At 47.2% G+C, this 20620-nt stretch overlaps 2 protein-coding genes and 2 non-coding genes across 8 annotated transcripts in view; 1 reads left to right on the top strand and 3 right to left on the bottom strand.

Moving 5' to 3' along the window:
• Positions 1-30: 30 nt before the first annotated feature.
• On the bottom strand, positions 31-9719 carry TSR1 (TSR1 ribosome maturation factor). The gene is made up of 15 exons (XM_058560094.1): positions 9608-9719; positions 9311-9414; positions 8787-9006; positions 8539-8673; positions 7719-8143; positions 6781-6940; positions 5960-6117; positions 5415-5611; positions 4261-4423; positions 3803-3913; positions 2934-3066; positions 1308-1424; positions 745-885; positions 566-640; positions 31-436 (listed from the first exon to the last, which is right to left on the bottom strand). Exons 1-15 carry the CDS (start codon positions 9702-9704, stop codon positions 258-260), a joined length of 2415 nt encoding a protein of 804 aa, XP_058416077.1. The 5' UTR covers positions 9705-9719; the 3' UTR covers positions 31-257.
• LOC131417996 (small nucleolar RNA SNORD91 family) lies at positions 2704-2798 on the bottom strand. The gene has a single exon (XR_009222795.1). It is a non-coding gene; the product is annotated as a small nucleolar RNA SNORD91 family (small nucleolar RNA).
• On the bottom strand, positions 3571-3665 carry LOC131417997 (small nucleolar RNA SNORD91 family). The gene has a single exon (XR_009222796.1). It is a non-coding gene; the product is annotated as a small nucleolar RNA SNORD91 family (small nucleolar RNA).
• A 1255-nt stretch (positions 9720-10974) lies between the features above and the next one.
• The window catches only part of SGSM2 (small G protein signaling modulator 2), a 34112-nt gene continuing 24466 nt past the window's right edge, over positions 10975-20620 (top strand). For 4 of the 5 annotated variants that reach the window (XM_058560091.1, XM_058560090.1, XM_058560092.1 and 1 more), the window contains exons 1-2: positions 10975-11088; positions 14571-14646. In XM_058560091.1, the coding sequence (XP_058416074.1) occupies positions 11032-11088; positions 14571-14646 (133 nt within the window). In that variant the 5' untranslated portion in view covers positions 10975-11031. The remainder of the gene's footprint in view (positions 11089-14570; positions 14647-20620) is intronic. The other variant, XM_058560089.1, reaches the window with a different exon arrangement.

The raw sequence follows: 20620 nt of genomic DNA, 5'->3' as shown, positions 1-20620 counted from the left end.
CTTAAACAGCTTTCAAAATCCTAACAGAGAGTGGATATTTCAGTAAGATTTAATAATTTTTTGGATTAAGCAGCAATAGAAAAACATTCATACTTAACTGAAGACACCTTGTCAAGGCCAAGAAAAGCCTTCAGCAAAAAAGAGCAGCAGCCCTCTAGGCTCAAATAGAAAACACAAACTTTGCCCATTCACAACCTGTAGGCTTCCATCCCTAGAGTGCTAACTAGTAGCGATAAGACAGAATCCCAGTGAACCCATTACTCCATGTCCGCTTCAGGCACTGCTGAAGAAATCTCACTTTTCACCCAAGGTACTGGTTCTGGTACATATGGATCATAAGTCCATTTGGGGAAAACTCGTTTATAGAGGTTCATCAGTACTGTATCCTGAGATTTTAGCTTCCCATCAAAACTGCACTTCATGTGGCCATGAGTACCTAGAAAGAAAACAGAGCAAGCTGGTCAAATTAAAATAGAAAATTTTAAAGCAGTGGTCTTCTAACCCAATAGTCATTTAGTAGCACTGGGGAAATCTAGGCAAGGTCCCAAATCCCACATTCTCTTACCTAAAGGCTCCTTGATGTGTCCCCTGCGCCCCCACTTTGTCCTCAGTTCCACTGGTTTAAACCACAGCACATCCTCTTAGAATGAAACACATAGAAGACCAAGATGAAACATTTACCCACAAAATGTAAACTCAACCTTCACCCCACAAAGGCAATCAGATCCCATCCTTCATACCTACCTCTATTGAAGAACATGTAGCGTACTACTGCCATCTTAGTAAAAATTTTGAAAGGATGACCACTCAGAACAACTCTCTTGATGACCATTCTGTCCGGATCCACTGACAATAGATGGCCTGTGGCGATAAGACTGTGCATTCCTAAGGGGCAAAAGCAGAGCAGCTGTTCAGGAGTCTACAGGCCAAAGCCTTCATTTATTGCTCCAGCCCATTTAAAGACCTATGAAAGATCTTAGTGAAACCTTAAAATAGGGATGTACTAGGCTGCCCTCCTGGGTCCATGGCAAAGATCATTAAATAATATTCCTGCTGAACCTGTCCCCAGAATCTATCCTAAATATAGCACTCTGAGCAGCCTCTACCGATTAGCTAAGGTTTGTAAGCAAGATAAAAGCCCATTTGTCATTCCTGCCTTAGACCCACTGCAAGGCTGAGATAGGGCTATTTTGAAAACCATCATTACCTTTTTCATACCATTTGGTATGGTATGAAATCTAAATACAGAAAACAGTGTTAAACCCATTAAGGACCTACAGGTCTACTCACCTCTGAACTCAACTTACCATTGCTATTCTGTTTGAAAAGCAGCACAGATGCAGGAGGAAAAGTAATTGGGGCATATACTGTCACCACCAGGGCCACATCAGCAGTCAGGAATCTCTGAAATTTATGTTTATCCGCTGCCAAAATAAGGATTAAAAAATAAAAACCAAAACATTTTGAGAAACCATAGGTAATCCAGAGGCCTGTGAAAGGTGCATCACTGCAACTATTAAACCTAAGGCACTTGTGTCTCCTTACCCTACTAGTTCTCAAAATATTTTCCTGCCTCAATACAACTGAAAGATACAACTCAATCCTGTCAGAGTGATTTTTCACCTGGAGGCAGAATCTTAGCGTTTGGACTATATCTGGGGTTTGAAAAAGTTCTCCAGGTGATTCTGATACCCATCAAACCTACCTCATTTGACAATCAGTGCTTTATAGAGAATATCTCCACTAAATCAACAGCTCTTAGTCTTGAGCAAGGACTGACAAACATTTTCTATAATTGGCCAGATAATAGATATTATAGGCTTTGTGGCCATACACTCTCTGTTCCAACTACTCAACTCTGTCACTGTAGCACAAAAACAGCCGCAGACATTAAAAAAAAAAAAAAAAAAAAGCACAACTGTGTTCCAACAAAACTTCATTTAACAACAGTAAGTAGTGGGACAGATTTTGCCCAGGGGCCATACTTTGCTGACCTCTGATATTGAGGACTATCTAGAGCATCTATTTTACCTTTAGTGAACCCCTCCCCCCATTTAATACTGAAGTTACAGGGAAATAAAATATTTTAAGGGAAAGAGAAGTTAATCCCTCACTTAGCATGGCTGGTAAGAATAGAAATTATACATCATCTTCCTCCGGCCATTGCTGAGAGTGTGTAGGTGATATTCAGAAGCCCCAAGTTAGTACAAAACATCTTCCCACTCCTAATGTGTAGGAGTACAATCATTTTTGCCACAAAAATGTCCCTGGTCTCCACTTTCCAAACTCTCATCCAGCCTCAACATCTCAGAAGCCACACACCTCTGCTTTACCCCACTGTGGGCCACCCCTAGCTTTTACCACACTGCACATCAGATGCCAAGGGTTACATACTTTGACACACCATTTTTATAAAGCCACCAACTCCTATTCAAAACCTACTCTGGGGGCCAGCCCCGTGGCTTAGCGGTTAAGTGCGCGCACTCCACTGCTGGCGGCCTGGGTTTGGATCCCAGGCGCGCGCTGACGCACCGCTTCTCCGGCCATGCTGAGGCTGCATCCCACATACAGCAACTAGAAGGTTGTGCAACTATGACATACAACTATCTACTGGGGCTTTGGGGGGAAAAATAAATAAATAAAATTATAAAATAAATAAACATTAAAAAAAAAAAACAAAACCTACTCTGGAACAAGTACTCATGGCAGAGAAGCCTCAGCACCACACAGAGGTTGCATCACTGGGATGCTTCGGACAGGTTCAGACATTTTGAATACAAACATCATTGGCTCCTCAGCCAGAGTACTGAAAATACCTCTAACCCAGAGACCCTGAGTTTGAAATTGGGTTTTCTGCACCCCCGGACCAAAAGTCACAGCCCCACAAAAGACAAGAAGATAGACAGGAACCCAGAAGCTTCCCCACTGCTTACCTGCAGTGTGCTGAGAGAACAAAGGTGAGGCTCGGAAGCGCCTGAACCCACAGTGGAAGATCAGCTCCTCTTTAGCTTTCACAGGTTCAGTGTTGCCAGGGTGCCGGCTAACCACCATATTCAGCACTGACATCTGGGGACCAAGTAAGAAAAACAGAACTTCCTATCTAGGAGTAGAACAGGTAAACCTGAAAGAAGGCAAACCAAACTAAAAGATTCAGATTCACTCTAAGAACTGAAAATGCTAATTTATGGTGGAGTGCAGATGATGAGACACAGATTCTTCTTTTACCTCCACCAACAACTAGCATTCAAGCTGAATATAGGCTGGTTTTCAGTTTTCTTATACCCTTCTATACTAGCTGACCTTCCCATGTCTATATGCAAGAACTCAACATCTGCCACAAAGTTAGTGCCTTCAAGTCACTCACTCACCACACACTTCAAAACCACACTCATGAAAGCCCCTTCTTCCTCAATCCTTATACTGATTAAATGCCAGAGCTCTCACCTACACCCCAACGTACATGACTGCTGGCCACCAAGAGAAAAGAGATCTATCTACACCTTGGCATAAATGCTCTTTATTTTTAAGGCTGCCAACCCTTGGTTAAAATCTATCTGATAAACATACTTACCTCAGAGAAGTCTCAGAACCACACAGAGACTGCATCACTGAGATGCTTCAGACAGGTTCAGACATTTTGGGTAAAACCATCATTGACTTCTCTGTCATCCTCTCATTCCTAATGCTAAAGGCAGATTTTTCACATCCCAATGAGCAAAACGTCAGTCAAAATTTTAGACTGTCAGACAAAACTGGTTTTAAAGTTTCATAACTCCCTATTTGCCACAAGACACTGACTGACCTTCTGTTCATGAGGTAGTAAAGAAAATGCAATCAAGGGTGCTCCCCGTTTGACGTACTCAACTACTGAGACAGGTACTTCAGAAACATGAAGTGTGACATACCAGCCAACCTGCAGAAGAAAGCAGAAAACAATCACACAGTTACCCTTAAGGTCTCAATAATGATGAAGCATTTCTCTAAATATGTTAAAACTCTTATACTACCCTAAAGTCAACACTCACCCTTCAAAATTGCCTTTCACAGATGCCTCAACCACCCAGATTAAACTTTTTCAGAAACATCTCCGATACCTCTTTGTTCCCAATATCACTCTTGTCAATGACTCAGTGGCTCCTCTAACTCAGCTATGGGCAGCACAAAACTAAATAAGGTATTCATGTCAACAGAAAGAGTAAAGGAGGGGGCACCTTGGCAAACAAAAGCAAATTGTAGGGATGGATAAAGGAAGGCAGATACCTCAGCTCCTTCAAGCTCTTTTTCCTCAATCTCTTTCAAGATGCGTCTCCTAGTACTAGTAAAGTTCTGAAACTGAAAGATTCGAGCATAGTCTTGAGGAAGGTTTTCCTTAGGATCCCATGGAGATGTCCGGAAGCTCTTGAGGCCTCTGTATTTCTGAAATCTAGAATATAGATTTTAAAGAAATTAATAGTCAAATTTATATGGTACTACTTACCCTTTCACTCAAATCATTTCTAAAATGGCTAAGGCTGGGGCTGGCCCAGTGGCGCAAGTGGTTAAGTGCACGTGCTCTGCTGCGGTGGCCCGGGGTTCGCCAGTTCGGATCCTGGCACGTACTGATACACTGCTTGTAAAGCCATGCTGTGGTGGTGTCCCATATAAAGTGGAGGAAGATGGCCAAGGATATTAGCCCAGGGCCAGTCTTCCTCAGCAAAAAAAAAAAGAGGAAGATTGGCAGATGTTAGCTCAGGGTTGATCTTCCTCACAAAAAAAAAAAAAAATTTTTAAAATGGCTAAGGCTTTAAAGAACTCTTAACACTCGCTCTCAAAATAACCTAATAGCCTAAGTCAAGACCACGCCCCAAAACAGCTCATAACCAATATTTCAGAACCAAACCCAAGCTTCTCACTTAGAAAGAACAAAGCATTTAAAGTGGCTCCCTGGTGCCTATCAGGGAGTGACTCTTTAACCTGACAAACAAGGTCTTTGATAAAAGCCTTACCTCTAATATCCAACAATAAACTCTAGCTTTAGTCAGACTCACCTCCAGAGTAGACATGATCACCTACATCTTCATGCTTTTATTCTTGCTGTTCTACCCAAACTCCCCCAAAATCACCAAATGTTATGTTTTTCAATTGAGTATAAGTTCATAGGAAGCATTTGCTAATTTAACCTTACTATTTCTCTTTGATAAAGTACTGTATTGTGTTAGTTAAAAAGTACTGTATTAGTCTGCATCACACAGTCTACAACTTGATTATATATTACTGTTTCCTGTATATATGTATGTCTTACCTTCCCATATAGAATGTTAGCCCTTCAGGAGGGACAATGTGTTTTTCTTCTTTTGCATCACACTGACATAGTTCTGAGCCACATTAAGTTTTAAATAAAAATATATTGATTGATTTTAGACTTGCTGACTCACCGAATTCTAGCAGCCACGTCACGGGGGGTATCTACTTCATCTGGAAACATCTCTTCCATTCTTTCTTGTTTATATTTCTCCAACATTTTTTCCTCTGCCTCTTCATCCACTTTCTCATCATACAGATCATCACGCACAGATTCTCCTATAGTCATAGTTTCATATTCCTCCTCTTCTTCCTTTTCACTACTCTCATCCTGTCGAATAAAAGATTACAACTTCATGAGAAACCCACACCTGTCTCTACCCTAAAGGCCATCAAGCTAAGAATACAATAACTTTACTAGACACCTAGTCCAAACCAATATCAATCCTAAGTATGTCTACACCAGTCCAGTCTATAGTCTTCCGCTCTACCAGCTGAACTATTGAAGGGTGCCCAATAGCAATTCTAATAGAGACTCAGTTATAAAATAAATCTCATTTCCAGCAACTACAAAGTCATTTCTAAGAAACTGACCACACACCTCTCTCAAAGTCAGGACTGCACTTTGCCTTGCATTTAGGGCTGTACACAGAAGTGGCCTAAAGGCTCATTTCCTTACCTGAGATTCCTCTTCCATAAAATCCTCATGTTCTATATCATCATATTCATCTCCTTCTCCACCACTTTCACCATCCTCATCCAAAATCCATTCAGCTTGGTAACTGGACGTTCCTTTGGGAACCTTCTTTACCACCTTGGAACTTTTCTTCAAGAAGTCTATAAAACCCAAACTAGTTAAGTAAATTATATACCTCTGTTCCCCTATTACTCTAGGTATTCTCATCTAGGCAAGACACTAGATATTGCTGCCAATATCTAGTACACACTATGACTAGAACAAACTATTTCCAAATTTAATTCAGCTGCCTCAAAACTAGCAATACTTACACAGCTAAATAAACCTTGCAATGAACCCAAAGATGTTTAACTGTTCATCAGAAAATAGTAACACAAGTAATTTGAGAAATGGAGTGAAGCTGCATCCAAACTTCACTTCAGGGGCCGGCCCTGTGGCGGTTAAGTGCGTGCGCTCTGCTACTGGCGGCCCGGGGTTCAGATCCCGGGTGCGCACCGACGCACCACTTCTCTGGCTGTGCTGAGGCCGCGTCCCACATACAGCAACTAGAAGGATGTGCAGCTATGACATACAACTATCTACTGGGGCTTTGGGGGAAAAAATAAATAAATAAATAAATAAATAAATAACAAACTTCACTTCATGCTGTATGTTGCTTAACGCAAACATACAGCATTTGGGGCTAACAGACTTCCAAATATATCTTCATCTCCCTCTTCCTTATAGGGTCCTGACTGTGAGGAGCTAGACAAAATCTATAATTCCAGGCCAGATGAATTACAAACAACTTTGTCAATACCAACCATTTGCCTCATTCAGCTCCTCCTCAGTGGGCCAGGTCTGTTCCCCTTCCATTGGATCTGGGATAACCTCTGTTTGCAAAGATTCTTGTCTATCAGGGTCTGCCTTCATTAGGACCTTAAGGTCTTCCTCCATATCAGCTACAGCATCCATAGCACAAATCTGATAACCAAAAGCAGGTGATGGTCAGTCAAACATTAACCAAAAATCTACTAATTCTAACATAGTAACCAGAAAGATCCAGAAATAACATAGTCCTCAAGTAGAAGATGAATGAACTAGAATGAAACAGAAAGCCAAACCTGTCAAAATTTTTCAAATAGTTCTATTTCCTAGCATTTGAAATCTATATCTCTGCTTCGTTCTTGAGGCCTTTCATAATCTGGTCCCACTCCTACCAGTTTATTACCTATCTTACTCCCATGAAGCTGATTTCTTCAGAGTTCAAAGAAACCCTCTGATCCATCACTGTGTCTAGGTTCACATTGTCTCTATCTTCTAGGATAGTCTTTCATCGCCAACTCATAAATCACATGCACCCTTACCAAGACCTGGCTCAAGTCTGATCTCTCCTGTGAAGCTTGCTTGTCTACTTTCTCAACTTCCACAGCAGGTCTGTTCCTCAAATACACTTTCTTATTCTTTATTCCACAGGTGTTTGCCATTTTTTTCAGACCTAAGTAAGTTGTCTGAGGGAAGAGACTGCATCTTGTGTCTTCTATAAACTCAGAGCCAATTGCTGTGCAAGGCACCTACAAAATGCTGGATAAATATGTGATATATCAACATATTTGTAGACTACTGCCTTCAAACTAGCAGTCACCTCCAGGGACTAGTAGTAGTCTAGGTATGCAGACTACTGTCTCCTCAAGTTAGTTCACATCCTGCACCAGCTTACACACTTATCTACAATTCACAATCTTTAAGACATCAATCTTACCTCCATTGCCATGCCTGGGTCCTTCTGAGATTTGATCACTCTAGGATTTAAAGGGAAAGGGTCCATAGGGGCATCTATCTGTTTCATCTGGAAATCACCATGTCCAACGATATGCAGCAAACTATTTACATTCAGAGTCTGCCCACGAACATAGCCTGAGATTTTCAAGGTGCCCACCAAGTTATTCTCTTCACCAGGCACAAAGTCAGCAGCATGAGCAAGCAGGTAGGCCCGCCGATCTCGAAAGGCAAGATGCCGTTGCTTTTGGTTAGCCAACTGCCTGAGCAGCATTCCTGCCTCCTGTTGAGTGTCTAACAGGAGGAGTTTGTCATCAGGAAAGCGCTTCTCCACTGCTTTACTTAACTTCTTTCTAGCATCTATTTGTTTCTTCGGTGGGAGGCCAGAAACCCCCTGGACAGCAAGTGCTGTAAACAAAAGAGAAAGGGCTTCTTGACCTGCTGCTTCACTATGTGAAAATGCCCCCTGCAGTTCACAAACAAGCTAACAGTTCAGTTGTGAGGCCAGAGATCACTGGGAAAACCAACGGTCAGCTACCCTAAAGAAATTTCACAGTAAAACCAAACTTCATATTCTTCTTCCTCTGGGCAAAGGCCAGCCCAGAAATAAAAAGGCACCTCAGTAGGTAATATGTAAATAATGGACCAAGTTTAAGCCTACATGTACAATCCACCATCGGCTGAATACAATCCACCCGTTGTATTCCTGTATCAAGTGACAGACAGTGCCTGGCAAACTACAGGTGCACAATAAACACTAATTAACTTCCTTTCCTGGCCTCCAATACTCCCAACTCACTTACTATAGGTGGGAAGGCCTTGAGCAAAGAGGCAGGAAAGACAGTAATCCCCAGTGCTGTCCCAGCCTTCCAGTGGATCAAGGAGGAACAGGATGGTATCAGCTACTTTAGCCATGTCTAACACAGTGTGCAGATCCCCTGGAGAAAGAAGACAAAGTCAGTAGGAAGAGGTGGTTGGCAACAGCACATTATACTCAAAAAATAATACTACTTAAAACATAATGATAGAAAATATTGTTGCACGCTCCAACCTGGCCTTGCAGATGTGAAAAACCACCGATGTTTCAAGCGGGGGCATAACAGCATAAAGCCATGGGTGCTTCCCCATTTATTCAGGTGTACTGTTCCAGACTCGCTATCCTGAAGCAGCCGAAAGGCCTCTGTCAGAGAAATCCTGTTGTGCAGGGGCACCACCAGTACCTGATGAGGTGAGCCATCCTTGCTGCCCAGCTGTCTCTTCTCTGCCAGAACCTGGGAGTACAAAGGATTAGAGAACATCTCAATGTTTCAGTATTACGTTCCAGCATCGCATTTCCAACGGTACGGATGCTCCTCCCAGCCAGCATCTCTCTTGTAAAAGGCGATATGCATGTCAGGGGGGTCGGACCAAGGCAAAGAATGCTCTAGCGCGAGTCTAGACTTGCACGCCTGACATACGCTCTAGGATTAGTCTCCATCCCAAGCCCCTTTCCGGGGCCACACTTTCTAGTTCGAGGCATTAACCGCCTAGAACGGTTGTGAAGCCACACCATCCCCCAATCCCCGCTCCTCTCACCGCCTCCTTCTTCTGTTTTCGGAGCTGGCTGGCGCGATGCCTCTGATCTACTCTGCTGAGCTCTTTTTTCACCTTCTTGCTTAGGGTTTTCAGCGCTAGACGGCCTGGAGGGGAGATCAGAAAGGGCTCTTGTGCTGGGCCTCAGAGGAAGATCAAGAAAGAGGAGGCCAGTCCGCCCACCTTAGAAAGAGCTTTAGCGCAGGGTGCAGGCCGGAGGTAGGAGCTCAGTCTGGACATGAGGAAAAAGCAGTTAATATCGACTAAACAGCCCTCCTTCCTCCAACCCTAGCTTCTCACCTTTGCCGTCCCGCTGCGCAGATCCCCGACCCCGGTGCCGCCCGCCTTTATGCGGTTTATTCTGCTGTTTAAGCGGGCCGGAGCGATGGGCCGCCATACTGCCGCTCACGTGTACCAAGTCAGCACTACTTCCGGGCCGGATCGAGGGCTTCCGGTCTCCTCCTTGGGGGCGGACCCTCCCCGGGGTGGGGCGGGGCTCCCGCGCCCTCTCGCGAGGATACTTACCAGCTACGTCTGAGAGCGCAGCGCCTGCGACTCCGCAGAACCGAGGTGTAAACTTTTCCACGCGGCAGTATTTGGTGGGGGCGCTTTAAAACGCCCACTGTAGACTCGAGGTTCGGGCTCTCGCTGCCGGAGGGCTGTTTTGCTCCCCTGCATATTCATTTTTTGCGCTATCAAGTTGCATCACTTAGGAAGATGTTGAATGGAAGATTCTCCATTCGTGCAGAAGAGGGCTAAGCCCGTCCTCTCTCCTAGATTTGTGCACGCAGTCCTCAGTTTGCAGCAGCAGGTGTTCTCTATCACTTTGAGCAACCTTTCCTTCAATTCTCCTGTGAGGCTGCCGAGGTCTACAAGGCGAATCGTGTGGAAGGCGCTTCTCTCCCCTTCACGCCCTCCGTTACGAGTTCCCGCTGGTCCCGTTCGCGCCCCTACCTCCCACATAGCAAGAAGGGCCGGACCCGACGTGGCGAACCCTAGGTGGGCGGGAGGGCTGGCCGTGATACTCGAGCCCTCAGGGCCAGCAGAACCTCTTCCCACCAGCTTTGCAACTGAGGGCGACCAGCTGGCAGGGGTACTTAGAGGAACGATGGAGTTCCGGCTTTTCTCAGCCAGGGGACTAACGCTGGCTTCCCGTTGGCCAGACTCGAGATGCAGAGGGCCCCGGCCCTTCCCGTCGGGAAAACGAGCAGGTGGAAATCAGGGGGCGTCTAGCTGGATTGAGGCCAGCTCCGGCGCGAGCGACTTTCCCCTCGGCCGCGGCGTCCAGGGCGCTCCCAGCCCCACCCAGCGCCGAGCAGGGCTGCTGCTGGCGCTCACAATGCGAGTTCGCGCCCTCGGGCCGGGAGCGGGCGCGTTGCCATGACAGCAGCCCGCGTGGCGTGCGCCCGGGGACCCGCCGCCCCCAGGCGCGCGCAGCCTCCCCCCGCCCCGATCCCCCCCGTGGCTGAGCGCACCCCCCCTAACCCCCGCCCCCGGCTGTGGGAAGGGGCCGGGCCAGCCGCCTGACGTCTGTGCGGGGCTCGGAAAATGGCTGCGGAGCCGAGCACCGGGCAGTGGCTGCGGCGGCGGCGGCGGGCGGGGAGCGCGGCGGGCGGGGGCTCCGCCTTGCGCGTGGCGCGCTGAGCCGAGAGGCGCGGAGGCGGCGAGGGCGCGCGGGGGGCTTAGGGGCCGCTCGGCGCCGCCTCGCCGCCACCCGCCGCACCATGGGCAGCGCAGAGGACGCAGTCAAAGAGAAACTGCTCTGGAACGTGAAAAAGGAGGTAAAGTCCGGGCAAGGACCCCCTGGGGCTCGCGTCCCGGGGCGCGCGGCCCAGGAGACGGAAAGCTCTGCGCCCACCTCCGGGCGCGGGCGCTCGTGGGCCCCCGGGCGGGGGCGGGGTCCTGGACTGGCTGCGGCCCCCGCCCTCCCTCGGATCAGGGGGCAGCCAGCTCCCCTCGGCCGGCGGGGCTAGGCCGACGCTCCGAGGCTTGTTTGCTCCGCGATCCCGCAGCTCCCCGCCCTGCGACGGCAGCAGCGCTGGGAGACCGAGGTCGGGGGAGGGGTGGCGGCGATTTCTAGAGAACCAGGGCTGCCCATTCATTGTCCGCGCCGCTTGGGGAGGGGGCGGGGCCCTCGCTGGCGTCCTGCGGTGCTAAACGAGTGATTTGGGGGTTTAGCTTTCATTTGCCCTACACTCCCCCCGCCTCCGGTATTCTTCTGGGAACTGAGTCCCGGCTGCGGGAGGGTTCGCTGGACACCTTACTGCTTCTCCCTCCACGCCCACTTCTCTACCCAGACACCAGGGGTTTTTTGAGAATGGCTTTCAAGACGCAGATTTTTTTTCCCCTTTTGAGTGAGGACCCCCTAATGTCAGAGAAAAAGAGTGCCCTCTACTAGTGTCTTTTACCTTGACCCTATCTTAAAGCCTATTTCAGTTTCATTGGAGGGGGTGCCCATATGAATGACTCACCCCCATATGAGAGCTGGAGAGCTCAAACCGGAAGAGTGAATTAGAATAGATTAGGCCTTTGGAGCCACGAACTCCCTCCCCGCCCCCCCCCCCCCACATCTCTGTGGCTGTCATCCTCCAGATGTGGAAACTCGATGAAGGCAGGAAACCCATCTGTTTTGTCCACTACTCTCTATCCAGTGCCTGGCACACAGTAGGCACTCAATGACTATGGTAAATAAATCTGCTGATCTTGGGGACTGCGAAGTCTGGTGGGAATGCATAAACTTTGGAGTAGTCTGGACCTAGCTCTGTGACCTTGAATAAGTTGCTTAATCCCTCTGAGTCTTGATTTCTTCATCTCTAAAATATCTATCTCATATATAAAAGTTTACCATATTGATTCCTTTACCCCTTCCTAGAGTTTCAGGATTAGAGAAGACTCTGGGTTCTCGTAAAATCCTGGAAGGCTCTAGATGGTTCTCCTGCCTTGACTGTGGCCTGGCTACTGTGCCCTAATATTTGTTCTTTTCTCTCTTGTTGGCAAGAAGTGGTTGAAGCCATCACCTTTCCTGCTGTGTGAGAAGCTCCATGTGCTTTTGCTGTGAAACAGCCAAGAAAGAGTTTTTTAGGCCAGGAGTATATCGAATCAACATTTAAACCCAACCCTGGTCTCCCCATGGAAAAGAAAAATCTCAAATCTCAAAGCACAGGGATTATCCTCAGGAAACAAGCAGTCTAGTGACAGACTTATATGAACAGTATAAACAAGAACGAAGAAGTAAGCATACCCCAACAGTGCTAGGATTGTTGATGTGATCCAAATTTGGGGTTGGTCAAGGATGATAGGAAAGATTGAGATGACAATGATTCTTTTTTCAGTACTTAGAAGGCTATCTGGGGCCGGCTCCGTGGCTTGGCGGTTAAGTGCGCGCGCTCTGATGCCGGCGGCCCGGGTTCGGATCCCGGGCGTGCCCCAAGGCACCACTTCTCCGTCCAACCCGAGGCCGAGTCCCACGTACAGCAACTAGAAGGATGTGAACCTATGACATGCAACTATCTACTGGGGCTTTGGGGGGAAAAAAATGAATAAATAAAATCTTTAAAAAAAAAAGAAGGCTATCTGTATTACTCTAAGAATGATTCCTAAACAAATATGAGAAATGTCCAGAGTATGCCACAGCTATGTATGCTACCTGACAAAGGTTGACTTGCTCTGAACTCTTAGTTCCCTTCCCCTTTCAGCACTTGATTTAGAGAGAAACATATCCTTTCCTCTCCAACAAGTAGAAACAGTGGGAGTAGTTGTAGGCAAGGCTGGCCTTTCACAAAGGACCTCTGGTATAATTCTAGAGGCACCCATAGGTTCTCCTGACCCCAAAATCTGCCCCACTAGCCTGCTTCAGATGCCTATAGGTCTTTGAGCTGTGACGTTATGCTCTGTTTAATGCAAACACCCCTTGGGAAGTAATCTAGGAAGCTTTTAACAGTTTAGAGTGCAGGATCGATCTGATCCGCTTTTACCTAACCACTAACCATGAGCCGTTTCCAGCAGGGAGGAGCCTCCTGGTCCTTCCTTCTTCCTCCCCAGCCTTTAGAAACTTTACCGTCCTCCAAACTACAGTCCTACGTGAGGGCCTTGGGAGCAAGGGCAGCATCAGGGCACTGCATGCCTTGTCCAAAGAATGGCAAAGACAAGCTCTGCCCCGAGGTTACTTTATCTGTAAGATTTTACACTGGTATTGAGGTAATCCATCCCTCTAATCTCCAGTATTAGTATCTGTCTCTTGGCAGCTTCCCCCAGGACATCAAAAGTGCTTGGCTTAAGTGTTGGTAGCAACTAGAACCTCACACACTGCTAATGAGAGTGTAAATTGGTACCACTTTGGAGAGCAGTTTGGCAAAACCTAGTAAATAGACTATATGCATCAGAAATTCCTTGTCTAGAAGTATAAATCCAAAGAAATGGGCACCTGTGTTCACCAAAAGACATGTCCAGAATGTTCATAGCAGCACTATTCATAAGAGCTTCAAATTGGAAACTACCCAAATGCTGAAAGGAAACAGGACAGGGTTGGGGGTACTTTGGGGTGCTGGTCACATATTGTGTTTCTTCATCTGGATGCTGGTTTCACAGGCATGTTCAGTTTGTGAAAATTCATCTAACTGTATAATTATGATATACACTCTTTCTATATGTTTACATCAGTAAAAAGTTTTGTTTTTAAAAAGTGCTTTCTTAAAGAAAGATGTGACTGTTCACCTTACAAGGTATTTGGAAGCTTGTACATCCAGGTAGGAACCCAAAACATCAGGGTTTTACCTAGACAGGAAGAAGGCTGGGCTTGCGAGCATATAGAGAGTGTCCTTGAGGCCTGGATGGACCTACCCCTAACCTCAGAGAGGAGGGAGAAAAAGAGGGGCAGGTTGTTTATCTAGAGCATGTACCGAGACAATTTGTCCTTAAAGCACAGTGTATCTGCCCAGAAGCCCTTCTTCAGCTAAGTACAGATGACCAAATAGTATCCTATCCCTGTTCTCCACAGCAGGGCACTTCTTCCTGGGCTGGAACATCTGCATTGATTGGTTGGTGGGTTTATGTTCTTTTTTTTTTTCCCCTGGTTGCCTTTCCAAGATGCTTGGAGCTGTCTGTGCTGGAGAAGCTTTGCTTCCCAACCCCTCCCATCCCTGTCATCTACTCTGAAAGTATCTGAACCCAGACCAGGAGGGCAAAGCCAAGCTATTTACTTGCCTACAGGCCTTTGAACAGAAAAATAAATAATTAAATAACAGTGCTGCCCATTTGTCCTCAGGTGAAGCAAATCATGGAGGAGGCTGTCACCAGGAAGTTTGTGCATGAAGATAGCAGCCACATCATTGCTCTGTGTGGTGAGTGAGTGACTGGGCGATAGTGGGAGGTGGGTTTAGAACTGAGGACACTGTCCTGGGGCCAGAAAAAGATGAGTCCTCAGGTTTAGTAGTTCTCAAATCCGGCTGCAAGTCAGAATCAACTCAGAAGCTTTCGAAATTGCCTTGGGCCCCATCTCAGATCTACTGAATGAGGATTTCCAGGGCCCAAGAATCTATATATGTTTAGTTCTCTTGGTCAGTAGTTCTCAAATTTTAGCGTGCATCAGAGTCACCAGAAGGGCTTGTTAAAACTCTGATTCCTGGGTCCCAAGCCTGGAATTTCTGATTCTAGTAGGTCTGAGGTAGGCCTGAGAATTTGCATTTCTGACAAGTTCGCAAATCATGCTGGTGCTGCTGGTCCAGGGACCACACTTTGAGAACCACTGCCCTGGGTAATTCGGGTTTGGGAACCACTGCTCTGGTTTATCCTCTCTTTAACTTTGGGGAATGGTTTGTGGTTTTTGGATGCTTTCTGTGCCACATCTACTTTCTAATTAATGCCACCTGTGCTGCTCCAGCATCCCAACTCTCCAAACACTTGATTGGTTGCAAAATAGCATGAGTGTAGGGTAGGAGGGGTAGCCAAAGCCTTCCCACCTTAGAAGGAGAAGGTTGGTAATAAACCGTAGGTTCCTCGTCAAGGTGAAGACTTTTGTCTTTGTAGGAGCAAGCCTAACTCTACAGACAACAGAGTTTTCTTGGATTTCCAGGAATTTGACCTTCCTTTCGACTCCTTTTCTAAAGGGACAAGGAGCCATTTGCCATCTCTATGTTGTTTTCCTTGACCTCTGAGATTGGTGTTTGGGGTTCGAGGAAGGGAGGTTGTGTATTGTGTTTTGAGAGGAAGGAATGAAAGGAGCAGATAAGGGAAGGGACACTTTTTGACAGTAGTGTGATGAGGCAGATAGAGCTGCCCTTTCTATCAGTCCAGCAACAAATACCGGGCCCACCAGGTGCCAGATACTGTTCTCCAGGTGGGGAAACAGCAGTAGCAAAACGGACAGAGTCTCTGCCCCAGGGGCTTACATTCTGTGGGGTGACAGACAGAAAACAAATGCATACATAAACATGTCTTGTAATAACAGGTTTGATAATAGTTATGAAGGAAAATAAAGCAGAAAGGTGAGAGAGGGTGATCAGGGAGAGGCAGCCTGTGAGCAGATCCTGAGTGACAGACTGAGGATTCAAGTGAATCCTGATGCTCTGCTTACTTCTTAAGTCATCTTGGACGAGTTTCTTAACTTCTTGTCACCCTCGATTTGTGATTCCCACCTCAAGGAGTTTTTGTGGGGATTGAGATGATGCATGTGAACATTGCTAGCATTGTAGGAGCTCAGAAAACGTCTGTCTTTCCTTCTCCTTTGGATGTTGAGGCTGAAGCTAGGTTTGCAGGATTTGAGTTCCCACAATTTCCCTTTTGAGTTAATTTCCCCAGTTCTTTGGGATGATGTAATGATTCCCAGGTTTACAAGGAGCAGTCGGATCTCGCCTTTTCTCGGGCAGAACCTATGCTAAGGTAAAAAGCCTACTGGTCTTGCAATAAGTGGCTTTGAAGAATGTTAGAACTCTACTCCTTTCCACCTATGCTGTGTTCCCCTGACGTCAGCCACTCTCTGTCCTTGTCACCGGGAGGGCTCTGCTGGTGGCCCAGTTATGCATGGCTCAGTGCTAGGCTTCGTCCAGAGCACACACAGTAAGCACAGAAAACAGAATAAGGGCCGGCCCGGTGGCTTAGTGGTTAAGTGTGCGCGCTCCGCTATTGGCGGCCTGGGTTTGGATCCCGGGCGCGTACCTGCGCACCGCTTCTCCGGCCTCACGGCCGCGTCCCACATACAGCAACTAGAAGGATGTGCAGCTATGACATACAACTATCTACTGGGGCTTTGGGGGGGAAAAAAAAAGGAGGAGGATTGGCAATAGATGTTAGCTCAGAGCGGGTCTTCCTCAGCAAAAAAAGAGGAGGATTAGCACGGATGTTAGCTCAGGGCTGATCTTCCTCACAAAAAAAAAAAGAATACAGAATAAAATCGTGCAAACAGCTTGTGCATGGTCGCCACACATGGGTGGCCATGGGGGAATGGGAGAAGAGAGGCAGAAAGAAAAGCTGTGGGTGTCCCACATTCAGGCCAATTAGGGTGAGAAGAAGCTGTCAGCTCTCCTCTGATCAGTCCAGGGGCCCCCCAGGAAGCAGTGGGGCTTTCGCTGTTGTCCTGCCTGGAAGCCCAAGGCTCCTTCCAGTGGGCAGGGATATCACCCTCAAAAGGAATGCATCTTCTACTTCCAGCCAGTTTCAGTTACTGAAATAGAACAAGGGTCTATAAAATAGACCCAAGTCTCCAGGGTTCTAAAGTCAGCCCAGGAGCAAGAGGAGCGCTGTTCTGCTTGATCTCGGGAGGTGCCTTTGTCCACAAGTGCAAACTTAAATGCCACAGGGTCAGAAGAGAAAGGTCCACATGGGAAGCTGGCCGGGTGTGAGACGGCAGGCAGTGGTGGGAACTGGGATGAACAGGATGGCGCTTGCCCTGTTTGAAGGAGGCAGCCACTACTCAGCTCCTGCCGGAATGCCAACCCAGGCTTGCCATGGCCTTTGTTTTATTTTAAGAGAAGCCAGAAGTCCGGGTTTTGATATGAAATTTCCCAATTTTTAAATGCTGATAACTAATTCCCATTACAAAAAAATGTGTGGGCCGATCAAAAGGCGTCTGTGGGCCTCTGCCACTTTGCTGCCTCTGCCTTGGGCTTGATGCACAGTCACTGAGGGGAGCGTTAGCAGGAGGGGCTGTCAGCAGTATAAAACTAAGTCAAGGTGGGGCATCTGAGACCCACGGAAAAGGAATCCTTACACTTTGTCAAAATTGGTATTCAGTGGTGAGGTAGACCTCAATTTGGACTCAAAATAAGGTTGGTTTAAAGCAGTGAGTATCAGTCTTTTTTCCCGCCTGCCAGCCATTTACCTGCATCACACAGTGGAATCATAATTAGGGATTCCTGGGGGGAGGCAGAGGGAAAAATAGATAGGTATTGATGGAAAACTCCACCCCTCTGGCCTTTTGGAGATTCTGATATGCCAGTCTCCTTCACCCCCTGGAAAAATGTTCAGAAATGCATTTTTAGTCTGAAGTAAATCCAGTCTTAAACTGGCCTAGCCACATCCAGAATTCAGCTTTGTTCTGGGAAAAATGGGAGTGCAGAGAAGGTGCTGAGAGATTGGACGCAGAGTGAAGCCTGTGGAGACTGGATTAACCGTGGAGTGACCACATTCCCTAGAGCTTTGGGGAGTGTGGGGGTCCTGGGCCCCTCCGCTCTGCCCTGGCCCCTCTGTTCTTGGCAGAGGAGGGCTCGGGGCTGACTGAAGAGGGCAGGGCCTGGGCAAGATGAGCTTCTCTGAGCTTCCTTAGAATACAGACATTTGAACTGGAAACGGCACCTTCCTGGAGAGCCTTAGAAATAGAACTGAAGAATCCCTGGATCAAAACCTGGCCCTGGGCAAACCCAGGAAAGTTGCTCCAGACCCATGCTCCCCTTACCAACAGGGAGAAGTGAAACTCCCAGGCCTGGGGAGAAATGTGCATTTGTTGTGTGTTTGCTGTGGTTGTTCCTAAACCAGTCTGTCCAGAAGCTGGTCAGGCCCCGCAGGTGGAAACCTCATGAGGAAGCTTTGTTGGCAAACCCCACTGGCAGAGAGGGGTCTTTCTGTGCTGTTCTACCATAGAGCCTGGCTGAGGTGCTGTCTGAGGCCGCCCCCTCCGAACCCTCCAGCTGGAGGATCAGGACCTGTGTGGCTGCTCCTCTCGCTGGCTGAGGGTAGGGTTGGAGAATGGGCCCAAACCTACCACTGTGGGGGAGGGTTCTTTGATATCTCCTCTTTATCTTAAAAAGTCAGGTCAAGTTTGCATTTTGCTCCATAATATGGTCTTTGAAACTTTTATTTTAATGTGGAGACTTACTGCTGAAGGGAATTAATGCTTCCTGTTTTCCCTGTGGCTTCTTGAACCCCCAGGTGTAGGCTGATCTCTCCTGCCATCCCCTCCCCCAGAGAGCAAGGTGCTTTAACTTTTGCTGTGGGCCCTTCAACCTCAGGGTTAAGCAGCAAATTGTTCCAAGTTTCACCTTTGAACTCTGCATTCGTGGTAGTAGTGTATGTGCTTTAGAGGGCACAGTGCTCTCTTCCTGTCTAGGAGTCTGAGGTAATTTAGGCATCAACTCATTAGCACTGGAGAAGCCACTGTTTCTCTGGGCCTGCCCTCCCCTCTGGCTCAGGTCTGGGAGTGTCTGCCTCCACAGTATTTCTGGTTGCTGTGTTCTGATTGGGCGCTGAGGTTGGATTTTAACCTTTGGTAGACAGAGCAGGTTTATGAGGTTCCTGGTCCACAGACAGGTTCCTGGCCTGGCAGAGCAGGAACATTTACGTCAGACTCCTAAATGTCTCCTCTCCCGCTGGAGGTATTGGGGGCAGGGCCCAGGCCAGACTGGGCCAGCCCTGCCCCTCAGTCACCAGCTTCCCTGCCCTCCTGCACAGATGGTCAACCTGAGGGTTGCTTCAGGCTGAGGATGAGCTGTAATGGAGATGAGGGTGGAGTCTCTGGGTCTGGGAACAACATCAGGGCTTTATTAACCCACTTCCTATTGCTAAGCAGCTTTCATTAGCCGGGAAGGTCGCTGCAGTAAGCTCCTCCTGGGAATGGCAAGGAGATGCTAATGAGCTGGGAGAGAAGCAGGTGCTACGGAAGAAAGGATTGTGTCCCACCTGGGATATTGCAGCCAGAGATATTTCAGCACATTCTGAGATTCAGACTCGCGGGCAGTTTTTAGCCTGTCTCTTTTCACTGAAAAAGATTCCTTCTCTCTTCTTCCCACCCGCACTGAATGAACAGCTCATTCCCAGGACATCTGGCCTCTGCCTTCCATCCGGAAATAACTTGAGTAGGAGGGGAGGCCCTCTGGGGAACTGGCTCCCCTCGGTCTGTCTTGGGGCATGGCTGAGGGCATATGGTGGTGGTCTATAGCGGAGACTTTGCAGTCCGACAGACCTGGGTACACATACCTGTGTGACCATGACCAGTTATTCAGCAACTCTGAACCTACCCCAGAAAGTGGATGTGAGGATTAAAAGGGTGATGCAGGTAAAGCACACAGCATGGAGCCAGGTATGCAGTGGGTGCTCAATAAATGTTACTACCATGCTCACCACCAGTGACATTCTACTTTGTTCTTGAAAGTGATCTTACAACCTTCCCCATAAAGCCTCTTAGAACTTCCTCCTTGGAGCATCTGGACAATCAGAGAAATTTGTACTCCCAGAACTCAATCAGGGAATTTGTTAATATTGAGAAATTATTATTAATTTTGTAGGTGCAATAAAGGTATTATGTACATGTTTTTAAAAGAGTCATCTTTTATTTTTATTTTTTTATGTGCGTGTGAGGAAGATCAGCCCTGAGCTAACATCCATGCCAATCCTCCTCTTTTTGCTGAGGAAGACCGGCTCTGAGCTAACATCTATTGCCAATCTTCCTCCTTTTTTTCCCCAAAGCCCCAGTAGATAGTTGCATGTCATGGTTGCACATCCTTCTAGTTGCTGTATGTGGGACGCGGCCTCAGCATGGCCGGAGAAGCGGTGTGTTGGTGCATGCCCAGGATCCGAACCTGGGCTGCCAGTAGTGGAGCGCGCGCACTTAACCGCTAAGCCACGGGGCCGACCCCCTAAAAAAGTCATCTTTTAGAGATACATATTGAAATATTTATAGATAAAAATATATGATATCTAAAATTTGCTTCAAAATAATCTAGGGATAAGGGAAAAGATGGTAGAGGTGGTATAGCGGAAACAGGATTGGTCATGACTCGATCATTGCTTAAGTTGGGTGATGGGTACATGGGGGTTCATTATATCGTCTTCTTTACTTTTGTATATATTTGGAATTTTCCATAATGAAATGGTTTTTAAAAAGAG

This window comes from Diceros bicornis, chromosome 18 (genome assembly GCF_020826845.1).
Source record: "Diceros bicornis minor isolate mBicDic1 chromosome 18, mDicBic1.mat.cur, whole genome shotgun sequence".
Classification (NCBI taxonomy): Eukaryota; Metazoa; Chordata; class Mammalia; order Perissodactyla; family Rhinocerotidae; genus Diceros; species Diceros bicornis.
Note: the sequence above shows the minus strand (reverse complement) of the source record. Positions and strands in the feature narration are given on the sequence as shown.